This window comes from Schistocerca nitens, chromosome 4 (genome assembly GCF_023898315.1).
Source record: "Schistocerca nitens isolate TAMUIC-IGC-003100 chromosome 4, iqSchNite1.1, whole genome shotgun sequence".
Lineage (NCBI taxonomy): Eukaryota > Metazoa > Arthropoda > Insecta > Orthoptera > Acrididae > Schistocerca > Schistocerca nitens.
In genome coordinates, this window is record NC_064617.1 from 125913311 (window position 1) to 125938918 (window position 25608).

General features: G+C 40.5%; 1 protein-coding gene across 2 annotated transcripts in view; it reads right to left on the reverse strand.

Annotated features, from left to right (window-relative positions):
- LOC126252924 (fibronectin type III domain-containing protein 5-like) overlaps positions 1-25608 on the reverse strand; it is a 191071-nt gene that overhangs the window by 108397 nt on the left and 57066 nt on the right. For both annotated transcript variants that reach the window (XM_049953915.1, XM_049953914.1), the window contains exon 2: positions 16352-16493. In XM_049953915.1, the coding sequence (XP_049809872.1) occupies positions 16352-16493 (142 nt within the window). The remainder of the gene's footprint in view (positions 1-16351; positions 16494-25608) is intronic.

Sequence of the window (25608 nt, forward strand, 5' to 3'; positions counted from 1 at the left end):
AACACAAAGTGCTATCAAAGAAGATCTATTTCTTTAATTACTGTTTTCTCAATTCACTATAGCCACTCGAACAGATCTATATAACGAACTTCAATGAACTGTAATTTAATGATCTTAGTCCGTATTTAATTAACTCCATTGAGTTAGACTTGACAAGAGTACCAGGCTAGGGAACTGTCGATAGCCACTAACTAATTATGATAATTATCTCGAATAAATCAGATATAGCCTTTTCACTATTAAAATCGTTATTTTGGAGTCCATAAAGTACCAATGATATAGCTCTCCAAATCATCACTGAATCGCCGCCATGTTTCACTCTTGGGACGTAAATTCGGCCCGAAATTGGAGAGAGTGTAAACGAGACTCACCCGACGAAACGACTTTCTTCTATTGCTCCAGAGACCGGGTTTATGGCTTCGCCACCACGTTCTCCTGTTATGCGCATTTGCGTCACTGGTGAGTGCAGTTCCCAGCTTGTGGTGTTCCCTAAGCGTTGTTCTGGAGCTAACAGGAATAGCTAGTGCGACATTCAGTTCTGCAGTGACTTCTTCAGCTGTTGGACTCTTATTTTTCGTCACAATTATCTTCAACGAACGTCTGGGATGCTCAATAGATGTCACTGATTGGTTGTTGTGTTTTTGGCGCGCAATTCAAATTGCGTTGGAGCAACACGCTACCTAGTATTACTAGGAGCGTGTTGCTTGAAAACTCACTTCCGGTGCGATTGCGTAAGCTGATAAGAGTCCACATCCGCTGCGTGCGCCAGGACTGATGCTATAAATAGCACACTGTTCTGTCTAGCGCATTCACTTGGTTTGAGTGAATAGCCACTGAGGCACTGCTTCTTAGAATGATGCGTAAACGTTACTTTCGTCGTCGCCGGCGAATGTTGATTTACAAATCACTTGTCAATGTGGACGGCACTCTTGGTGCTTCGACTTCTTCTGGGAAGGGTAAAAAGAACGAAACTTATTCAGAGACTGGTGATTATATTGTTTGTGCTAGGTGGATTAGTGGTAGACATCGTCTGGCACGTTGTCTCTCTCGTATTTTTCATTATAATATAAAATTCAGTGTAAAGATATATTTTGATGATGAATAATTTTGAAGATTTATTGGATTGTGCATATATAAGGTACGTTGTTAGTGAAAATCTGCTAGCAGAAAATGCTTTTCCTGATAGCAATGTGGCTCGCTTATTGTCAGGAGAATTCCCCTCCAGTTCAGATTCTAATCTGGATGGTAGTAATTTACGTGATTCTGAAGATATTCCATGTGGCCAGGCATCTCCACCATTAAAAGAGTTTACACGGAACAGTTCGGCTACCATGGTTACGGAAGCGCCCACCGTGTGAGCACCAACAATACACCTACACAGACCATATTCAGACCACAAAGACATTGCAGAGGTGCCGTTCGTGGTTAAAAACAACAGCGCAACCTGCAGCCTTGGCTTGCATCTGCATTTCTGACCAAGCATGCATTTCTAGCGGCGTTTACATTTTTCTGCACAACCCCTGTATATTTTCTTTTATAGTGTTTGTGGGTCACATGTCCTGTTGAAGTTTTAAAGTTGCTCGTCTCAAATGACTTCTTTCAACCTTTATAATTTACCTGGCTTTCTAACTTGTGAGCACATTGCTAACGTATTCTGTGTCCAGTGAGCGATTTTTGCAGTGAGGGTTGTCTTTGACCAGTTGTGAAGGGAAGTCTGGGACACGTTCTTTGGTGAGCAAAGTCTCGGCCAATGAGAGCTCGGCGGAGGCTCGTGCATTAAGGCATGGGCATCATTCGAATATGAGAAATGTAGATGAAGAGACATTTTCCTACGTACCTTGGGAGAGACTTCTTGTGTGAGTGCAGCTCTGTGCTGACACGTTCTTAGTGAAGGAGATTGATATGCAAACTTCTCTTAGCCACTCCATCATATCCATGAGAGTCCTTAGTCTTCAGTGATTTAATTATTGACTCAATCTCCCCCTTGTCTGTATCACAGAGGAATATTTCAGACACCAATCTCGGGAAGGCGTTTGCCAAGAGAGTTATATGATTCCCTGTAGAAACTAAATTTTTATTTAAATAACCATCAATGCTCATAAAATGGTTGTTAAATTCTCTACATACATCTGATTTATCAGTAACAGAAACATTTTTACTACGAACTGACTTTATGTCGTCGACCTTGTGCCTGTGACTAGACACTTCCTTCACAACTGACCATATGGTTTTAATTTTATCCTGTTAATTAGCTATTATATTTGCGTACCACATACACTTTGCCTTCCTAAAAACATTTTTAAGCACCTTACAATACTGTTTGTAATGGGCTGCTGTAGCTTGTTTGTGACTACTTCTAACATTTTGATATAATTCCCGCTTTGTTCTACGTGATATGCTTATCCCACTAATCAGCCACCCAGGCTGCCTTTTACTGCTAGTACCCTGTTTAGAACGTTCTAATGGAAAGCATCTCTCAAACAGAATGAGAAATATGCTAAGGAAAGCATTATATTTGTCTTCTATGTTATCGGGAATATAAACATCCTGCAGCTTTCTATTGCCGTTGGATTAACTTTGCTACATAATTTGTAATTATATGTGACAGTTGTTTGAGTACAAAAGCCTTTTAGTGTTAAAATTTGTGCATCATAGTCTGGAAAGCCTTTTACCCTTGTCTAACAGAATGCCCATCTAGAAATGAAGAATGAACAAAAATATTGTCTATTGCTGTGTTACTGTTCCCCTGCACCTTAGTTGGAAAAAAACACAGTCTGCATCAGATCATATGAATTTAGGAGATCTACCAGCATCGTTTTTCTTGCACAGTCATATACAAAATTACTATTGAAGTCATCAAATATAACTAATTTCTGGTATTTCCTATAAAGTGAATCAAGAACCCTCTCTGGCTTGAGCAGAAATGCTCTGAAGTCAGAGTTAGGGGACCTATAAACAACAAAAATTAGAAGTTTTGTTTCACTAAATTCAGCTGCATCTACACAACATTTAATGTGTGTTCAGTGCAGCGTCGTGATACGCCTATGTACGAAAACGGAATACTATTTTCTTACGTACATGGGCATTCTCACCCTCCGCAAGGAACTCCTTGAAAAACAGCCAGCTAATCTGTATCCTGGTAAAGGAAGCCTCTGCATTGCCAAATTATTTAAGTGGTGCTCCGATATACCAATAATTTCAGAGTCAACATCTATAAGCAGTTCACTAACTTTATCTCTAATACGTCTTATATTTTGGTGAAATATGCTAGATCTTTCTCTACTTGGAAACATGACGTCCTCTGAAGGTGATTCCTTAATTAGAGGGATTTCCTTTAAGCAGGTATACCTCTCAGCTGACTTAAATATAAAAAAGTGCAGCTCTAACACCAACTACTACAGGAATTTTTCTATGTGTGTTCCCACCACCAAACACTACACTGTCCGCTATAAGCTTTGTCAGCCTCCTTTCCCGTACCTACTGAGGTGCAGGCCATGTCTAGTGAAACCCGATCTACTGACAGACTCAACTGGCACCACTGCAATGTGACCCATGACCTCTGCCATCAGTGCCTTCTTCAGCCTCAAGTTAACACGCCTAACAAACGCTTTAAGATGAGGCCGATCATGAGGCTGAAACAGTTGCACGAAATGCACATTAGTGCTACCAGTTGAAGTAGCTATTTTTTCCAGGTCACCACCTACATCACATTCTTGTTCCCTGTTCCATCCACTATCACTACCTGATCCTCCTTCGCAAAATTATTACAGAACTGCCCTACGCTGTCAGTCACGTGAGCCAACCCTGCACTAGGCTTCACAATGCTAGTGACCTATTCACTCCCCAACACTTTCTGCAACTGCTGGCCCACACCTCTAGCGTCTGAACTACATAGCAGCAGAACCTTCTTCTTTCTGTTAGTCTTCGCAACTGACTTAGGCCTTCTAACTGCTGAGGACTGCTGCATGTTTCCTATACTTACGGCTACAAGAGGCTCCTCTCCACTCATCTCTGACAACTGGTTAAATCCATTGCATACATGTAAAGTACAACTAAATACCTCCTCCTCCTAGCTGCCTTCTTGCCAACTGAAGTATCCGCTTTGTAACAGTTCGTTGTGACGCTGTGGTCTCAACTGCTACTCATATTGCTGCTGCAGATGCAGTACGATGCTCCAGTCATTGGCCGAACACGATGGTCTTTCCTCTCGGTAGGGCCACGTGGGCGTTCGGAGCCCGCTCTTCTTGCGTCCGTCCACTCTCGTGACCACCTCTGCCAGCGGTCATGTACAGTGGCTATTATTCCAGCCAAGTCTTTCTGAAATATCACAGAAGAACTTCCAGGTTCTCGTAACCCAATTATATGACCTCGTTACAAATCAGTCAGGTGTTGATAATGGCCTCCTTGTCGCCTTAAAGGCATTCTTGCTGACATCAACTCACCACGTCCAATCTCAAATGTAACTAAGGTTCACGACATTTACAGTGTGTGTGTTTAAAGCAAACCTAATTTGCACCCTCATAGTGGCGCCACTGGCGTCATTCTTATGCGACTGGTGCGAAATTTGGGTAGATATCATCTTTCAGATGTAGAAAAACGCCTAATAACTATCCTTTATGTTACATAAGTCCGTGTTGGTGTCGCGGTTTTTTTCTATCAGTATTGTTTCCTCGTCTAAACATAATTACAAAGCAGAGCTGTACGCTGTAAAATTTATTGCCTCAGTCAATGACTATAACCCTGTCCTCCTTGCTGTTTAACGTCTTTTTCGATGTTGTTCACGAATATTGCACCCTCTTTGACGATTTTAGTCAGTTCAAGTCTGGTTATGGCCTATTAAGCTGGAAACCAGCTAACAAAATACGAGGGCGGTTCAGAAAGTAACCTCCGATTGGTCACAGTGCGGGTTGTGGGGGGAGTAGCGACGCCATCTGTGCGTTCACGCACTCAACAGGTCAGTCGGCATCAAGCCGTGGTCGAGTGAACGTCGTACCAGCGCTAGTTTAGTTTTTGTGGCAGTTTGAAATGCGTGCTGCAATAGAAAACCCCGCCAAATGTGAAGTGCGTGCTGTCATAAGGTTTTTTACAGCCAAAGGATATTCTGCAGCAGCTATTCATCGTGAGCTTTGTGCTGTGTACGGACCAAGAGTTATGAGTGAAGGAGTTGTCCGTGAATGGGTACGTTTATTTAAAAGTGGACGAGAGAACGTTCATGATGAAGAGAGGAGTGGTAGACCATCATTGGTGACTGACGAACTCGTTCAGACAGTTGATGCAAAAGTTCGTGAAAATCGACGTTTCTCAATGTCGGAGTTGTCTACTGGTTTTCCACAGATTTCTAAGACTCTCTTGTACGAGATAGTGACAGCAAGATTGGGTTACCGTAAGTTCTGTGCACGATGGGTGCCCAAAATTCTTACCGACCACCGCAAAACTCAAAGAATGGCCTCTGCATTAGACTTTCTGTCACGTTATGACGAAGGAGAACCATTGTTAAACAGAATCGTGACCGGTGACGAAACCTGGATTAAGTACGTGAACCCTGAGACAAAAGAACAATCAAAGATGTGGGCACATTCAAATTCGCCTACCAAACCAAGAAAAGCCTCGCAAGATTTTTCTGCCAGAAAACTGATGGCAACGGTGTTTTGGGATGCCAAAGGGGTGTTGTTGGTTGAATTCATGGAACGTGGTACGACCATTAATCAAGACGTGTACTGTGAAACAATAAAAAAGTTACGACGGGCTATACAGAACAAACGCCGTGGTATGCTGACTTCCGGTATCGTTTTTTTGCACGATAACGCCCGTCCTCACTCCGCTCGCAGAACAACGGCCCTTCTTGAGTCCTTCAAGTGGGACGTTATCAACCATCCACCTTACAGCCCAGACCTGGCGCCAAGTGATTATCACCTCTTCATGCATTTGAAGAAATGGCTCGGGTCACAGCGGTTTGATGACGACAAAGAGCTCAAAGATGCGGTCACAGGCTGGCTCCAGGCACAAGCGGGTGATTTTTATGCAGAAGGAATTTCAAAGCTTGTGAAGAGATACGATAAGTGCCTCAATCGCTATGGAGACTATGTAGAAAAATAGTGCAAAGATGTAGTTGTAAGATGTATATATTAAAATATTTTTATTTAACTTGGTGTATTTTTTTAAATCAACCGGAGGTTACTTTCTGAACGGCCCCCGTATATCAGTGCTATGTAACATGTTTTACAATGATAAGGACTGCTTGCGAAAGTGCGGTAAAATGTTAGGCGCCGTTGTAATGCATGCAGTTAGACTGGCAGTCCGTCACTTTGAGCAGCTGCTATAAACTTATTTTATTGTGGAGGCTCTTTAACGTAGTAGTTTTAGGCGGTGGAGGTGGGGGGTCGGGGGGAGGGACCAATGTTTTCAACTATGATGGTGGAAAATACCGGTAGCGGCCAGATCTCATTGACGACACTGCCAACCTTGGCAAGCAATTGCACTGCAGCCGTTACCGTGTGATTTGTATACTCCACTTTGCGTTGTGTTGGCTTTGCTCTTTGTTGTCGTATATAATTTTGAAATGACTGAAGAGACCAATCCTAGTCCATCACCGGGTTGGAGTACGCCTCCCACCGACACCAGAGGACACAGAAGTCACTCATATTGGTTGCAGTCCTCCTCTCCCTTACCGACCGCGGTGGCGCTGTGGTTAGTACACTGGACTCGCACTTGGGAGGACAACGATTGGAACCCGCGTCAGGCCATCTTGATTTAGGTTTCCTGTGATTTCCCAAATCAGGCAAATGCCGGGATAGTTCCTTTGAAAGAGCACAGCCGACTTCCTTCCCCATCCCTCCATAATCCGATGGGACTGATGACCTTACTATTTGGCCCACTATCTCAAATCAACCAACCAACCTTCTCTCCCATTGAGCTGTCTAACTTCTCGTTTGTTTATGCTCACGGCACGCCGTTACATTAAAGCGCTCGCGCTGTATTTGGTGTAAGGGGTAAGATATTGATGTCAACAAAAAGGTACACTATTGAACGAATGCTTCCGGACACCTGTTGGTGGACTTCAATATAGGGTGCGCCCAACCTTCGTCTTTATGACGGTTTGAACTCTGCTGGAGACACTTTCAATGACGAGTCTAAATGTCTGTAGAAGAATGGCAGCCTACTCTTCCCAGCGACAAGAAACCACAGAAGGTAGTGATGTTGGACGCTGGGGTCTGCAGCGAAGTCGACTTTGTAACTGATTCCAGTAATTCGAGGTTCTGGGACTTTGGACAGGCCTGTCGATTACGAGAATGTTATCGTCCTCAGACTTTTCACAGACTTTAACTCTTCCTCTGCTATATGTAAACAGTATACAACGTTGTAAAATATGTTCAATCCTTCCGCATTTAAGGGTACCACACCCTGCCTATCTAATCCATGTTAATTTAGGCAAGTATTTGATCCATTTCTGAAAAAACTGTTTGATTCAGGACCTTAATATTTTTACTGCTTGTTACAGGATGTTAATAGAGTCAACTGTACTAAAATCTAGTTAATCCATTTTATAATTTTTAAGAAATACTATTTTTAATTTATCAACAAAAATATTAAGTTTTTTCTGCAGACAATATTTGTTGTGTACTTCCTAACTGGGGAATATTAATGAATGTAGTACCAGAGGTGGCTTTTTATGTTATGCAGAGTCTCTGAAAATTTCATTCATTTATCTATGATATTTTCTTATATAATGGGGTATGATTATTGAAAATTTTAGTTTGCGGGAAATTGACTGTAAAGAAAATCTTTTGACATTTGTTACTTGCAGTTAATTAAACTGTCCTGTTGCATATTATGGCCCTTCTTTGACCTCTAGCAGGTCTTCCAGCTTCTTTTTCACCTTCCTGGATGTTTGTCTTGCTTTCTTGGTCATATTAGATGCAGATCTGTCTGCTTCGGCTATCCTCATTTTATCGCAATGTTGCAGCCCAGTGATCACATTTTCACCAGGATTAATTGGTTCAAATGGCTCTGAGCACTATGGGACTCAACTGCTGAGGTCATTAGTCCCCTAGAACTTAGAACTAGTTAAACCTAACTAACCTAAGGACATCACAAACATCCATGCCCGAGGCAGGATTCGAACCTGCGACCGTAGCGGTCTTGCGGTTCCAGACTGCACGGACTTTAACCGCACGGCCACTTCGGCCGGCAGGATTAATTCCCAGCTTTTTCAGTACCCAACACTTTCCAATATTACCACAACTGAATGTAATAACAGGATCATAAACTCCTAGTTTCATTGTATGCATGCCTACAAATACAGTTTTAGGAAGCGGTTTCAAATTATGCTGTTGCAGCATTCATTTGGTTTCTGTGTATGCCCATGCAGACGTTTCCTTAGAAGGTCAGGATGAGCCAAGTCTCTGAAAATAGGTTTAATTGCTGTAATAACAGAAGCAGGAAGAGAATGCTGGTGAGAAAAGATTCTCCAGTTGCCTGAGCCCTATTGTCTTTGCACCACGAATTTTCTCCTGATCGACACAATAAATGACATGGCTTATCATCGAGAGAGGACTTAAGGAAGCATATGGCTCAAACATCTCTCTTCATTGCCTCTGGATTTTCTTTATTTCTCCTGATTGCCTGCCCATAATATACCTGCAAGTTTTCTATTTCAGTTTTAATTATCCGACCCTGTCCGGTCAACAATTTTCCATCTTCTAATATTTTTCCTCTCATATCAACAGTTAGTTTTCTCAGCCTTGTTCTCAATCGTTTTTGAGCATTCTATTTTGCTTATAACGGCATCTCTATATGGCTTAGAGTTCACCACATTGTTGTATGCCTTACTGCCACCATCGCCCAACTATTTGGTGTACCATACGCCTCTTGTTTCTACAGAGCGATGAAATATTTTTTGTACTCCATGAACTTCCATACCACCACTTGTTCCTCTAAAATTAGCCACTCAGTTGTCTTCTTTATGTTAATTGACTTTACAATATTTGCAATATTTAGACATTATCTGACATTATCTCCACATCTAACACTTTACTGGTGTCTACACTCGTGGCAGTCACTACTCCATTCAGAGAAGTATGTCCTCTTTTCTGCCAACTTCCGTCAAGTGCAACTGCAATATCCGAACATCCATTTTTTACTGCCACGTTCCACAATGTTCGACAGTCACTGTCTCTCAGTACGTGAGGTCTGCCTGGTTTAGCTGGATATACATCTTTCCCGAATTTGTGATTATTTAACATGTATGCTTGTGTTAACGGATAGTAATTCGAAGACTGTTTTTCACTGTGAGTTAGTTTACGTTCCATATGAACTAATGCAGCTTTACTGTATGATTAAATGATGATGGCGTCCTCTTGGGTAAAATATTCCGGAGGTAAAATAGTCCCCCATTCGGATCTCCGGGCGGGGACTACTCAAGAGGACGTCGTTATCAGGAGAAAGAAAACTGGCATTCTACGGATCGGAGCGTGGAATGTCAGATCTCTTAATCTGGCAGGTAGGTTAGAAAATTTAAAAAGGGAAATGGATAGGTTAAAGTTAGATATAGTGGGAATTAGTGAAGTTCGATGGCAGGAGCAACAAGACTTTTGGTCAGGTGATTACAGGGTTATAAATACAAAATCAAATAGGGGTAATGCAGGAGTAGGTTTAATAATGAATAAAAAAATAGGAGTGCGGGTTAGCTACTACAAACAGCATAGTGAACGTATTATTGCGGCCAAGATAGACACAAAGCCCATGCCTACTACAGTAGTACAAGTTTATATGCCAACTAGCTCTGCAGATGATGAAGAAATTGATGAAATGTATGACGAGATAAGAGAAATTATTCAGGTAGTGAAGGCAGACGAAAATTTAATAGTCATGGGTGACTGGAATTCGTCAGTAGGAAAAGGGAGAGAAGGAAACATAGTAGGTGAATATGGATTGGGGGGAAGAAATGAAAGAGGAAGCCGCCTTGTAGAATTTTGCACAGAGCATAACTTAATCATAGCTAACACTTGGTTCAAGAATCATAAAAGAAGGTTGTATACCTGGAAGAATCCTGGAGATACTAAAAGGTATCAGATAGATTATATAATGGTAAGACAGAGATTTAGGAACCAGGTTTTAAATTGTAAGACATTTCCAGGGGCAGATGTGGATTCTGACCACAATCTATTGGTTATGAACTGCAGATTGAAACTGAAGAAACTGGAAAAAGGTGGGAATTCAAGGAGATGGGACCTGGATAAACTGAAAGAACCAGAGGTTGTAGAGAGTTTCAGGGAGAGCATAAGGACACAATTGACAGGAATGGGGGAAAGAAATACAGTAGAAGAAGAATGGGTAGCTCTGAGGGATGAAGTAGTGAAGGCAGCAGAGGATCAAGTAGGTAAAAAGACGAGGGCTAATAGAAATCCTTGGGTAACAGAAGAAATATTGAATTTAATTGATGAAAGGAGAAAATATAAAAATGCAGTAAATGAAGCAGGCAAAAGGGAATACAAACGTCTCAAAAATGAGATCGACAAAAAGTGCAAAATGGCTAAGCAGGGATGGCTAGAGGACAAATGTAAGGATGTAGAGGCTTGTCTCACTAGGGGTAAGATAGATACTGCCTACAGGAAAATTAAAGAGACCTTTGGAGAGAAGAGAACCACTTGTATGAATATCAAGAGCTCAGATGGAAACCCAGTTCTAAGCAAAGAAGGGAAGGCAGAAAGGTGGAAGGAGTATATAGAGGGTTTACACAAGGGCGATGTACTTGAGGACAATATTATGGAAATGGAAGAGGATGAAGATGAAGATGAAATGGGAGATAAGACACTGCGTGAAGAGTTTGACAGAGCACTGAAAGACCTGAGTCGAAACAAGGCCCCGGGAGTAGACAACATTCCATTAGAACTACTGATGGCCTTGGGAGAGCCAGTCATGACAAAACTCTACCATCTGGTGAGCAAGATGTATGAGACAGGCGAAATACCCACAGACTTCAAGAAGAATATAATAATTCCAATACCAAAGAAATCAGGTGTTGACAGATGTGAAAATTACCGAACTATCAGTTTAATAAGTCACAGCTGCAAAATACTAACGCGAATTCTTTACAGACGAATGGAAAAACTGGTAGAAGCAGACCTCGGGGAAGATCAGTTTGGATTCCGTAGAAATGTTGGAACACATGAGGCAATACTAACCTTACGACTTATCTTAGAAGAAAGATTAAGAAAAGGCAAACCTACGTTTCTAGCATTTGTAGACTTAGAGAAAGCTTTTGACAATGTTAACTGGAATACTCTCTTTCAAATTCTGAAGGTGGCAGGGGTAAAATACAGGGAGCGAAAGGTTATTTACAATTTGTACAGAAACCAGATGGCAGTTATAAGAGTCGAGGGGCATGAAAGGGAAGCAGTGGTTGGGAAAGGAGTGAGACAGGGTTGTAGCCTCTCCCCGATGTTATTCAATCTGTATATTGAGCAAGCAGTAAAGGAAACAAAAGAAAAATTCGGAGTAGGTATTAAAATTCATGGAGAAGAAATAAAAACTTTGAGGTTCGCCGATGACATTGTAATTCTGTCAGAGACAGCAAAGGACTTGGAAGAGCAGTTGAACGGAATGGACAGTGTCTTGAAAGGAGGATATAAGATGAACATCAACAAAAGCAAAACGAGGATAATGGAATGTAGTCAAATAAAATCGGGTGATGCTGAGGGGATTAGATTAGGAAATGAGACACTTAAAGTAGTAAAGGAGTTTTGCTATTTAGGGAGTAAAATAACTGATGATGGTCGAAGTAGAGAGGATATAAAATGTAGACTGGCAATGGCAAGGAAATCGTTTCTGAAGAAGAGAAATTTGTTAACATCGAGTATAGATTTAAGTGTCAGGAAGTCGTTTCTGAAAGTATTTGTATGGAGTGTAGCCATGTATGGAAGTGAAACATGGACGATAACCAGTTTGGACAAGAAGAGAATAGAAGCTTTCGAAATGTGGTGCTACAGAAGAATGCTGAAGATAAGGTGGGTAGATCACGTAACTAATGAGGAGGTATTGAATAGGATTAGGGAGAAGAGAAGTTTGTGGCACAACTTGACTAGAAGAAGGGATCGGTTGGTAGGACATGTTTTGAGGCATCAAGGGATCACAAATTTAGCATTGGAGGGCAGCGTGGAGGGTAAAAATCGTAGAGGGAGACCAAGAGATCAATACACTAAGCAGATTCAGAAGGATGTAGGTTGCAGTAGGTACTGGGAGATGAAGAAGCTTGCACAGGATAGAGTAGCATGGAGAGCTGCATCAAACCAGTCTCAGGACTGAAGACCACAACAACAACAACATGAACTAATTCACTTATTCATTCCTGCTTTCTTCCCCAGACTGCTTACGGTAAGAGGGGAGCATTTTACTCACGTAACTGTGACATTTTAAGAGCTGAATGCGTGTAATTACAGTTCAAAGCCATCACTGAGCTGTCTTACAATGGAGTAGTTTTGATGTGTCAAACTTGTATGAGGACTAGTCTGGTCCATGCCACACAAGCTAGACAAATGAAAAATAAAACTATAGTCACTGCTGTAACAAGAGAATTGACAGTCAAATCCATATGCTTCCAAACATTTTGTCAGCTTACTGTACAGCAACAAAAAAGTAAAGCCATAACGAATATTCCTGAAACCTGTGAATGTTTTTATTTCGTCGCACCACTGACTGAACTGTAATTCATCACATTGCTCTAATTCCTGCTACACACATCAGAGCATTTCCTTTTCTTGGCAGATTGACACTCAAATAGGATGATGATGATGATGATGATGTTTGGATTGTGGGGCGCTCAACTGCGCGGTCATCAGCGCCCATACAGAGTCCCAATTTTTACACAGTCCAATTTTTTATCAATCCAATTTAGCGACTGTTACGGATGATGATGACGAAATGATGAGGACAACACAAACACACAGTCCCCGGCCAGAGAAAATCCCCAAATGGCCGGGAATCAGATCCGGGACCCTGTGATCCAGAGGCAGCAGCGTTAGCCACTAGACCACGAGCTGCAGACTCACAGGTAGGATGGCTGAAATGGTGCTAACACCGGCGGTTTTCGAGGTGACGTAAGTTGACTGCCGTCGTCGCTCATCATGCTGTGTTCTCGAACAATATCGTTTTCCGTTAAATGCTTTAGGCGAAATTCTGCTTCAGAAACTAGCTTGTTAAGTGAAGAAAATTCCATTTAGCTCACAGAAAATCCTCCTTACAGGAAACGAACGAGATAACACTATTTCTTCGATCTATAATTGGGAGTGTAGTAAGGCACACAGCAATTAGTTGTCATTTGAAGAATTTTGTAAAAAAAAATTAACGTGTTCTTCAGATATGTGCAACCAAAATGTACACATGGTTTACGGCAAAAGCTTCACAGATGCTAAGTGAGAAGAGTAATTAATTTGCTGCAGGAAATACTCTTAGCTTCTTCATGTTAAATACCAGTTAATTGTTACTCGTGATGCACTATAGATTGCACAATAAACTGAATAAGGATCCATTACATACAATAATCGACAAACAACAGATAACAAACACTTCGAACTACGTAAACGATCTCTGGCCGGCCTCCGGCTATGACGTCATGTCCATTCTCCGTTCAAGCAGCCAGGTCAAGTAGTTCTACAAGGGCCTCGCTGCGGTACGCATAATTACTGTACTATTAGATCGCCAATGTTGACAGAGGCAGCCACAGAATACTCGTAACCCGAAGTCAGCTCGCTTTCGAGGTGGTGGCAAAGTTTCAGCCGATCCAGAAATGAGGATCCCTCGTTCAGGATATTGTCAACAAACTACAGATGTAGATACTAACTTTCAGTACAGATCCATATTGATAAAATCGCTCTCTCTCTCTCTCTTTGTCTTCCTTTCTCTCTCTTCCTAAAAAATGGCCCTGAGCACTATGGGACTTAACATCTGAGGTCATCAGTCCCCTAGAACTTAGAACTACTTAAACCTAACTAACCTAAGGACATCACACACATCCATGCCCGAGGCAGGATTCGAACCTGCGACCGTGTGCGGTCGCGCGTTTCCAGACTGAAGCGCCTAGAACCGCTCGGTCACTGCGGCCGGCTCTCTCTTCCTAAGCGTTACACAGGAACATTAGTTATTGCTCTCCCAGTACTTCCGTAACGGAAATTTTTCGGGAAGAAAGCCGTCCAGGTCACGCTCTATATATTTCTTTATTTATAAAATCGTTTCGGCTACTGCCATCTTCATAGCAGGCTGCAAAATACGAAAAACTAAGAGGTTGCAAAATTAATTGTGTGGCAAATACCTCTTATCCTTACATTCCTTTAATCTTTAGAGCTGATAGTGGGAGCAGCAAAAAAAATTATTAATAAAGAAATATATTAAGTGATCTAGACGGCTTTATTCACACAATATGCAGATTTATCACAGACCTATTCAGGAAATTCATTTCCTTTATCAATAAATAGTGAAATGTTTTGTTTTCGTTCCATGTGGAACACGTAACTGACCATCGTGCCGTTTCGTACGAAATGCTACTAAAGCGCTGACAGTTGGCGGCAAGCACAAGTCAGGAGCAGGTGCTGTTCGACCGTCCAAGCCGACACTCGGTGCGGTGGCTGATGGGAGAGACTGTAAAAATGAAAAAGCATTTACGGTAGCTCCCATCTGCCACCGCACCGAGTGTCGGCTTGGACTGTGCGAATACTGATCTAATATTTGGGAGCTGAGACCCCACATTTCTCCAACTGATATTTCGACCTTATACCTTCCCACCTTCTTCCAAGTGTACTGACAGTATGAAGCTACAGCACTCGCATCTGTTATTTTAAACACGACAGCTTTGTCACTTGGCCAGAGATGTTGTTCCGTGGCAAAGAGTTTTGTAGGAACTGAATCAGTGGCTAGACACTCGATTCATGGTGGGATATCGATGCATCACTAGGAGCTACTCTAGGGCGTCCATTTCATTCTAATTGAAAAAGGAGACATTTAAAATAAATTAGAGAAAAACCTAGGACAATGAAGAAAAAAACGGGACATAAATATTGTATTGACTAAATTTAATACACATACAAGTTTACCTTTACAACGTGCAGTTTTGATCTGCACAACGTACATTCTACAGTTTCTCCACTACCAGTGGAGGAAAGTCGCTTTTTATATTACTGTTAAAATTACACTTTCGTTTTAGCATAATGAAACAGTGATTGCACAGTGCAAAACATTAACAGTGTGGTGACGAAAGCCAGAGAGCAAGTATCAGTGGTGTAGAGTATCTCTGGATCCAAAGGACGGATTCAGTGGATCGATTTAGAAGAGAAGAATCTTCGTTGTTATTTGTAACCTATAGTGCGTTTAAAATTACTTGCGATTTTTGACAGTTCGGTACATAAAACTTCCTGGCAGATTAAAACCGTGTGCCGGACCGAGACTCGAACTTCGGACCTTTTGCCTTTCGCGGGCAAGTGCTCTATCGACTGAGCTACCCAAGCACGACTCACGCCCCGTCCTCACAGATTTAATTCTGCCAGTACCTCGCCTCCTACCTTCCAAACTTCACAGAAGCTCTCCTGCGAACCCTGCAGAACTAGCACTCCTGGAAGAAAGGATATTGCGGAGACATGGCTTAGCTACAGCCTTGGGGTTGTTTCTAGGATAAAATTTTCACTCTACAGCGGAGTGTGCGCTGGTATGAAACTTCCTGGCAGATTAAAACTGTATGCCGGACCGAGACTCGAACTCGGTCCTGAGTTCGAGTCGCGGTCCGGCACACAGTTTTAATTTGCCAGGAAGTTTCATATCAGCGCACACTCCGCTGTAGAGTGAAAATTTCATTCTAGTTCGGTATGTGTTTGGAGTATGCTGAAAGTCATCACACGCTTCCTAGCGTAAATAATTGCGCAGTTAATAGAAAGTCAAACAACCAGTAGCGTAAAATACCCTAGCCAAGCGGAATCATAAAAAGGGGACATTTGAGCGTCCCCAAAAAAAACTTTCGGGACAGCGGGACATTTTGGTAAAAAACGGGACTGTCCCGGGAAAAACGGGACGAATGGACACCCTAAGCTACTCTGTAGTGACATCTTTGCAAATTGATCAAAGAAAGTACCGAATTACGTGCGTTATCCAGAATAAATCCGCTATCTCTTTTAATTAAACCGCTCGTCAAACGAATTTCCAGTGCTTCCCACACTACTGAGTCCCAGAATCGACACTTGCTGCTGTACTCTGTATGATAATGTAGAAATTTTATCGGCGACTGCTGCTGCACGCCTGAAATATAATGGTCGCTTAATACTCTAGGAAAATATTAAGATGCATAGAAGCGGGCATCTGGACCTACACTCACCTGGCGTCAGTCGGCTTGTACATGACGTCGAACTTGTCGGCCATGACGTCACTCGTGGTGGCCCACGACACTTTGATGGTAGTAGGGCTGAGGAACATCACCGTGATGTTCTCGGGCACCATGCTGGCTCCGGGCATCGAACCTGCGGTACAAGAGAGAGAGCCGTTCTTAATTGTGAATTAAAACTGCAAAGGTACATCACCAGTCTCGTGCAAAATTTATCGTAAAGCTGGGTGTAGCAATAACTGAAAACTACCATATTATATCTCTACGCGTACATGCAGTTCTCTGTTAATAATTTCATAATGTTTTCCGCCAGAGTAAAACATTCCGGAAGTGAAGTGTACCCCACGTGTACCTTCGGGTAGGGACTGTCCTGGAGGATCAGTCAGACAAAATCAGAACCGTGATTAGGGTAAGCACAACACTTATAGGAAGGCTAAAAGGGTGGGGAACACTAGGTAAGTCAAAGGTAGAGATGGAAAGGATGCAGATAGATATTTTAGGAATCAAAAATGTGAGATAACCGTATGAGTGGGAACTATAGAGTGGACATAACAAGATCATCGATATTATATCAGATAGCAGTGGAGCAGAAGCGGGAATGATAATGACTAAGGAAACAGGCAGTAGAGTAATGGGTTACCGGTAGCAAACATAGTGGACATCATGGTGAAACAGAATGAATTTCGTACAGAAATTTTAACCACAGCCAAATACGTATCAACCGCAGGTGCGGATGACAGCGAAATTGGAGAAGCGTGTGTTAATATTAATTAACTCGTAAAATATGCCAAGGGGGCTGAGAATTTAATTATAATGGGAGCTCGGTAAGCATTCGTTGGTGGGGATGTACGGAATGGAAAACAATGGGACATTTTAAACTTAGCAAGGGAAATGAGGGGCGAGAAAATTTAACAGAATTCTGTGCTAAGCAGGGGTTGGTCATGCGAAAACACTTTTCGATAATCACTTGAGAAGGTGATAGTAGAGGATTAAAAAAAATCAGACTGACTATATTTTCGTGAAATAAAGATTTAGGTGTGCTCATATTGATGATGATGATAACCCAGTACTAATGAAATGCTAACTGAAATTTAGGAAATTAAAGAGAAGGCAGCCTAAACGTTGAATCGTGGAGGAGTCGAAGCAACCAAAAATTCAGACTTCTAACAAGGGAACCTCCCCATCGCACCCCCATCAGATTTAGTTATAAGTTGGCACAGTGGATAGGCCTTGATAAACTGAACACAGATCAATTGAGAAAACAGGAAGAAGTTGTGTGGAACTGTGAAAAAATAAGCAAAATATACAAACTGAGTAGTCCATGGGCCACATAGGCAACATCATGGACGTTATCAGGGCAGGAACGCCGTGGTCCCGTGGTAGCGTGAGCAGCTGCAGAACGAGAGGTCCTTGGTTCAAGTCTTCCCTCGAGTGAAAATTTTACTTTATTTTTTTGTTTTTGTTTTGCATAGTTATTATCTGTCCGTTCGTTCATTGACGTCTCTGTTCACTGTAAAAAGTTTAGTGTCTGTGTTTTGCGACCGCATCGCAAAACCGTGCGATTAGTAGACGAAAGGATGTGCCTCTCCAATGGGAACCGAAAACATTTGATCGCAAAGTCATAGGTCAACCGATTCCTCCACAGGAAAACACATCTGATATATTCTATACAACACTGATGACGGCATGTGCGTCACGTGACAGGAATATGTTGTCGACCCACCTAACTTGTACACTTGGCGGATGGGTAAAAACATTCTTCTACCTTGCCCGATTTAGGTTTTCTTGTGGATGTGATAATCACTCCCAAAAAAGTGATGAAAACATCAGAGTTGGTCACATAAACTGAAAATAAAAAATTAAACTTTTCACTCGATGGAAGATTAGAACCAAGGACCTTTCGTTCCGCAGCTGCTCACGTTACCACGAGACCACGGCGCTCCTGCGTGCCCAATGTCCTTGATGTTGCATATCTTGCCATGAACTACTCAGTTTGTATATTTTGCTTATTTTTTCACAGTTCCACACAACTTCTTCCTGTTTTCTCAATTGATCTGTGTTCAGTTTTTCAAGGCCTATCCACTGTGCCAACTTATAACTAAATCTGAGGGGGGTGCGATGGGGAGGTTCCCTTGTAAGAACATGTTGTAACACTACAACGCAATACCTCATATCTTTCATGTCTTTTATTTTCACAATTTTGATAGTAATGTCATATAATAAATGTATATATTTTGCCATTCTATTGTCAGTAACAGTTATGTAGACTATTGTAACGCAAATTTATTGTAAATCATTTAAAAATACTTTTGTAAAAGAATGTAGTAAAAACGATGGCAAAGTCAGAGTTTTTGCTATGTGCAATAACCATGGATGTAAAAGAAAGAGGGGAGGTGGCATTACGTCACAAACTGGAAGCAGATGTCCGCCATCTTAACTAGTCATAAACTTTGGTTAGCCGCGCCCATACCCTATAGCAGGCCCCCACAACCGCACGAGTGGTCGACTGTGAAGAGCGGACAAATTGAATAGCTGGCCGGCGGTCATTAGAGTGGTAAACTGACGCGCGGAGTTCGAATGTTTATACATCGCTTTTGGTTATAAAACGCCTTCCCTTGGGTTAGGTCACAAACATAATGCCTCATTTAAATACGTTACTACAATATACTTTTTAATTTATGAACAAACAGCAACTAGTCACTGTTTATGTATTTATCTTACGTACTACATGGAATCTGCCGTAGCTAAAAAGTTACATACTGGACCCCTAGCATTTTTCGTAGTTCATTTACGATAGATGTACGCAAAATGCATCAAAATACTCGAAGATTTGCCCACTATATTAATAGATATTTTCTGACTCTACCTTGCTTTAGATTTTATGACGAGAAGTGCGTTATATATGGCATAGTGCTTTGGCAACTCACGACCAAATTATCAAGTTTCAACCTAATGTAGACCATGAAAACACTACAGATCAGCCAACTTTCTTCAAAATGATCAGAACATATAAAATGGTATTCTGTCGGTTGGAAATGTTGCCCCCTGACAGCGTGTAACCATTTTTTGTAACAGCTGTGGGGACTAGTGCAGCAGGGGGGTGATACAACCCGTCGGCTTTGAACAATGACGTCACAAGTCGCCAGAGAGCATGTATTACAGAGATGAAAGAGCTGAGGAGAATGTTGAGAAACAAAGGAATGCGAGAGAGATAAACATTGATCTTGTCAAAAGCATAAGTGTTTTTTGACTTTAAAAAAAAAAAAATCTCACGAGATAGAATAAACTGATCCTACTTTATTAAGCAATATCTTGTCAAAAGCCGAGAAGCGATTGTTCTTAATGTTCTAGCTCCCTTGAGTACGTAATAAGTGTTTTTTGACTTTTTTTAAAAAAAATCTCACGAGATAGAATAAACTGATCCTACTTTATTAAGCAATATCTTGTCAAAAGCCGAGAAGCGATTCTTCTTAGTGTTCTAGCTCCCTTCAGTACGTAATAAGAGTTTTTTGGCTTTAAAAAAAAAATCTCACGAGATAGAATAAACTGATCCTACTTTATTAAGCAATAGTGTTTTTTGGCTTTTTTTTAAAAAAAATTACGAGATAGAATAAACTGATCCTACTTTATTAAGCAGCTCCCTTCAGTACCTAATAACTGTTTTTTGCCTTTTTTTTAAAAAAAAATCTCACGAGATAGAATAAACTGATCCTACTTTATTAAGCAATATCTTGTCAAAAGCCGAGAAGCGATTCTTCTTAGTGTTCTAGCTCCCTTCAGTACGTAATAAGAGTTTTTTGGCTTTTTTTAAAAAAAATATCACGAGATAGAATAAACTGATCCTACTTTATTAAGCAATAGTGTTTTTTTTTTTTTTTAAATCTCACGAGATAGAATAAACTGATCCTACTTTATTAAGCAATCAGTAAAAAAACGAAATGGAAAGATAACAGCAAAAGCTGTTATGTTTTAGTTTAGTTTTTTTATTGATTGCTGAATAAAGTAGGATCAGTTTATTCTATCTCGTGAGATATTTTTTTAAAAAAAGCCAAAAAACACAATCCACATTACCTCAATATCATTACGAAAAATATTAAGTGCCGGACGAATAAAAAACAAACAATTAAGTTACTTAAATCACACATTCAATGATGCACCGAATATCAAGCGATCGCTTTTAGATTAACATTCAATTATTTTAATGATAGTGCTTATTAGAACACAGAACTGCTTTATTATCTATGCCTCGAAGTGAAGACATTACGATCTATGACTAAGGAATGACGTCATTGTTCAAAGCCGACGGGTTGTATCCCCTGCTGCACTAGACCCCAGCTGTGGTTTTGAGAAAGGAAACCTGCAAATAGATGCACAGACATGATACTACTACCGTGTTACAAAAACATTTATTAAGCAAGTGCACTGACATACAAAACAATTTAAAATATTCACTTACCTGTGAAATGTAATATTCGTTCCTTTCTCGAATTTATTTGTACAATTAGTCGCTGCAAGACTCTTCACCATTGTACTTCTTTTGATTGGAACGTACAGACAGTAGAATTACGAGTAACAAATACTGTATGTACGTCCCAACAAATATACAACGTTGAATCAGGGTCTTCGTAAACAACAGTACTACACAACACATCAGATTACAACCACTATAATGGCGTCCAGCCGAAGGTTCAAATTATCCCGCGACTGCAGCGCCATCAGTGAGTCTAGTTATTTTTTACAAGTTCTTTGCCCTATAGTTACCTGGGTGACACTTCCCAGTGACGTCACTCTGCCTGTGTCCTATTACTAGAGTAAATACGCATTCAAGAACATAAAAACTTTCGAAATTGCCTTCCTGGCACTATGTTAGTATTTAAAACAGTTATTGCGTGCACACGACAGTAATAATGACCAGGAAGCATTTGTAAACAGCAGTCTGCTATGTTTTGGGCTACTTAAAATGGCGCCCACTCTAACTTCAAAACAACGTACAGCGTAATTCTGTAATGCCACCGACCTTATTTTTTTACCTCCATGGTAATAACAGTCTCTAACCAAAGATAAACTCGGCATGGCACTAACGTCATTGGTACGCGAGAGCGAGCACACCCTAGAGTTGCAAGTAGACGGAGAGAGAGACTGAATGTGTATAAGGACGAAAGCATGTGAATTTCGTGGGCATAAAATGTTGGGCGAGGCATTATGAATGCAACAAGCAGTGGTATGAGTCAAGGTACAGCAATTACTTGAGAAGAGTTTCAAAAATATTAATGGAGGAAGAGTAGAGTTTGGCTAAATGCACTTAATTCTGCTCGTAAGTGAAAGGAAGAGCCTGTTGTCTAACAACCATCGTCATCAAATCATCACGCCGTACCTGCAGCAATTCCACGTCCAAGTAAGACTGTGCCATTTCAGGAATTTAGAGGTGTAAAAGACTTGCCAGTGTATTAGAATCAGCAACTGAACGTGACAGATATTTCGTTAACTTCAGTTTTTGTTAGTGTTAGTAATTACCCCAAATAATTATTACTAATAGGAAGATCCTATTCCCACGATAAATTAATGGGGCGTAACTTAAAAGAAAAGACTTGCAGTTTAAATTTATGAAAGAACTAGACAGTAAATCTTGAAAATTGTTAGTTCAGTGAAAAGTGAGACATGACAATTTATCTGCCACTGTTGATTAACTTTTGCAAATTTAATTGCTTTCGTTAACTTTTTGACAAAAAAACACGTATTCATGAATCATTTAACCCAGTTTGTTGGCAAAATAATAAAACATAATTTATTTCAATAGTGTTGTGTAACTTTAAGCGCTTATCTGTATGTTGCGTGTTTCTTGCGTGTTTCCATTGCTGGTGATTGTGACCGATTCAGTGTTCAGTTATAGGTAATATTTCTGATAATGAGTTTTGTTTATTTAAAAGAAATATTAGTGAATACTATAGATAGCAAGCGTTATAGCGAAGTAACTCATCTCAATCATTACTGCGTTATGTGTCACAATTAATAAATGAATCGAGTTTGAGTTATTGAAAAGTGTTCAGTGTAATGCAAATCAACTTTCAGACAGTTTACAAGGCTTTTGAATTTTTAACCGAGCTCCCTTGCTTGAACTGAGCGTCAATGTTCACAAAAATTTCGGTACTTTTTACGTAGATTCACATTTGTATTTAACATAACTACTTTTATAACTGCTGCTCAAACACGAGCTGGCGACCGCATTGTTTCATTCATTAACTTCAGTTTCGTTGAATTTCAACTCATAATTACTAAAATTCTCGTTATCTACGGAAAAGAAATTGACACAAATATACATTTTTCTAATTTCGATCGTTATTAGCACAACGTGTTTTGTTGGCATAATAAATTTCAACTGAACGTTTGTTCGCAGTCTGCTGGTACAAAATTTTTCGGAATAGATGCCTTCTCCGAGAATTACAGAACATAGGTACACGTTTCATTTAATTATACGTTGTTACCATAGAATGTGACAAATTGCTTCAAGGAGTTACTGGTGCGGAAAACCGAAGGGACAGCCTTTAAAGAGGGTAGCAAATGCAACAGAAAGGCACTAGGAATGAAATAAGCAGAAAAGGGACTAGGATTGGAAAAGGCAAACAGGGGCAGCCATACATAGTGAATACTGAAATTAAGAAAGCACTGACGAAAACGTGAAAAAAGTTTAACAGAAACAGGAACAAACATCGGCTGGTTATTAGCTAGAAATGGAAACAAAGTATCGTAAATACTGCAAACACTCCAATAAAAGTCATTTTGGTGACTGTGACCAAGAAGCACGTTGATTGGATGCGAGAAGGGTTAGTGGGTCATGGAAACAGAAAATAAGATGAGAATATGGAAACAATACTTGCAGGAGCTTTGTAGTTACCCAAAAGGAATTATTCCAATTGAAAAAGAGGACACTATACAGAAGATTGCAAAGGCAATTCAGTTATTATCGTTGAATTTACAGGGGTTGCGTATCTTAGGGAACATTTTTGTGTTGCTATTGTCTATTACTTGAAAATAAACAGTATTTATGGCAAATCGAATTACCAATGTTTAATTCGGGTTTATTCAAAAACTGTTGATTAGCAACGTACAACAGAGGGCTGTTGTAGTAAAATAAATAAAACGATACAAATTTGACATATAGGGATAGAAAAGGTAATTCCCTCAACAAAAAGGTGGAATAAACTATATAAAACATCGCTTCATCGTTACAGTACTTCGTCGAACTTGTATCTTTATCAGTAATAACAGAAAACTCTTGCCTATATATATCAATAGTAACTGCTTTGTTTACGTAAAAGCACATTAGTTCCATGATCAACTAATTTTTAGTAGTTATAAAATGCAGTTTATATCCTGTAGTTACATAAAACACACAATGGACTAACACTCAATGGTGGGCTGTTAGAATTATGTGCAAGTCAAAAAACCAAACAAATAAAAGAATAAAGAGGAATCGTCAGCTACAAGTTTATCTCTTACACATGCATTTATGCTTCATTCCCTAGCAGTGCTACCAATACTACGAGTAATACTTCATCATGTGTGTAGTGTACCATAACTACCGAATTGTAGTTTTGGTAGAGCACAACTCTAATTAGGAACAGACCTTCCTCTACCTTATGTTGTGTTATGAGTTAGCGACAAAAAAGGCTCTCTGAACAGCTATAACGGTGCATAGTTCCAATTGAATTTTGTCTATCTAACGGCTTCCAGAGGCTACAAAATTTGATTTTCAGTATTTTATGTAATCACACAGGTCTAAAAATTTATACTTCATTATTGTTTCTTAGTGATTTTAGGTGATCCTAATTTTTTTTTAAATGCAGAGTTTAGAAATGTTATATTTCCCTCTATCACATTTGAGTTGTCCACAAAATGTTGCTGAAATTCATAAAATGCATACAAAACACATACATTCAGAATAATTTGATTAAGAAAACAAAATGACAAAATAAGAGACTCCTAATATTATAATGAAATATTATTTTATTTAGGTCTAATACAAAGGCATAAATGTTAATGTTTCTTATTTTTCCCCTCAAATCTCTGTGCACTGACTAAGGACACTCGGTGTGCAGCATCCAGCAGTAGTCTGCTATCGTGCTGGCACCCCTGTTCAATTCCTTTTACATTCTGATAGAACCTTCTCCCTGTTCCTCACTCACAGCGCGTAGGTAGCTGGCATGTGGATCCAGAAACTGCAATTTGAAGCTCACTGAGGCATCATGTATTTTAGAGCTAGCCAGCATGTTTATTACAAATTCTCGTAATGATCTTTGCTGTTGCCAATAAATTTGTCGATAACTTTTTTAAAGGATATCCAAGAGTATGGTAGGAGTTGTCATAATGGGCCAGATAAAGATCTTATTTCCAGGTCACTTCTGGTGTCATTTTACATCCGAGGCAATTGGACTTGTTACCTCTAAGGTTACGAAATCCATCCCGTCCCCCTGGTGACTCACTGCACAGCCCACGCACCCAAGGCAACTTTATACAGGGTGAAAAGCATTAAAACCGACAAACTCTGGGAGGTTGTAGGGGACATCAAAACAAACATTTTTCCCTAATGTCATTTTTTCCTATGAGGAGTTTTTAAACCGGTAGAGGAAGATTTCTCTGGCGGCAAATTAATTAAACCAACAAACACTTTTCCATTTTTTATGACCAAAAGGCAACACATTAACACAACCCAATTTCAATTACAGTATATTTTCAAAAATGCCTCCATTGACACGTAAACAAAGGTTACACCGTCGGATCATGTTCTGTCTGACACGGATAACAACCCCAGGAGTATCCTGAATTGTTCCTGCTGCTGCTACTATCCGGGTAACCAGATCCTCTTCTGATGCAACAGGAGTTGCGTAAACAAGGTTGTGCATCTCTCCCCACACAGAAAAGTCCAGAGGGGACATATCTGGGCCATGGTACGGGATCACCTCTGCCAATCCACGTTTCTGGGAACCGTCGGTCCAGGAATCAACGCACATGACGACTGAAATGTGCAGGCGCCCGTAATTCCGGCAATGCTCTGGCGAGAAAATTATAATAGTACCTGCCATTTAATGGCCTAGGTAGCAGATACGGCCCAATTAAACAGTCTCCAGCAACACCCACCCACACATTAACGAAGAACCGCACTTCATGAGCGCTAGTAACTGTGGCATCTGGGTTATCCTCACTCCAAACATGTTAATTGTGCATTTTGAAGAGTCCATCGCGCCAGAACGTTG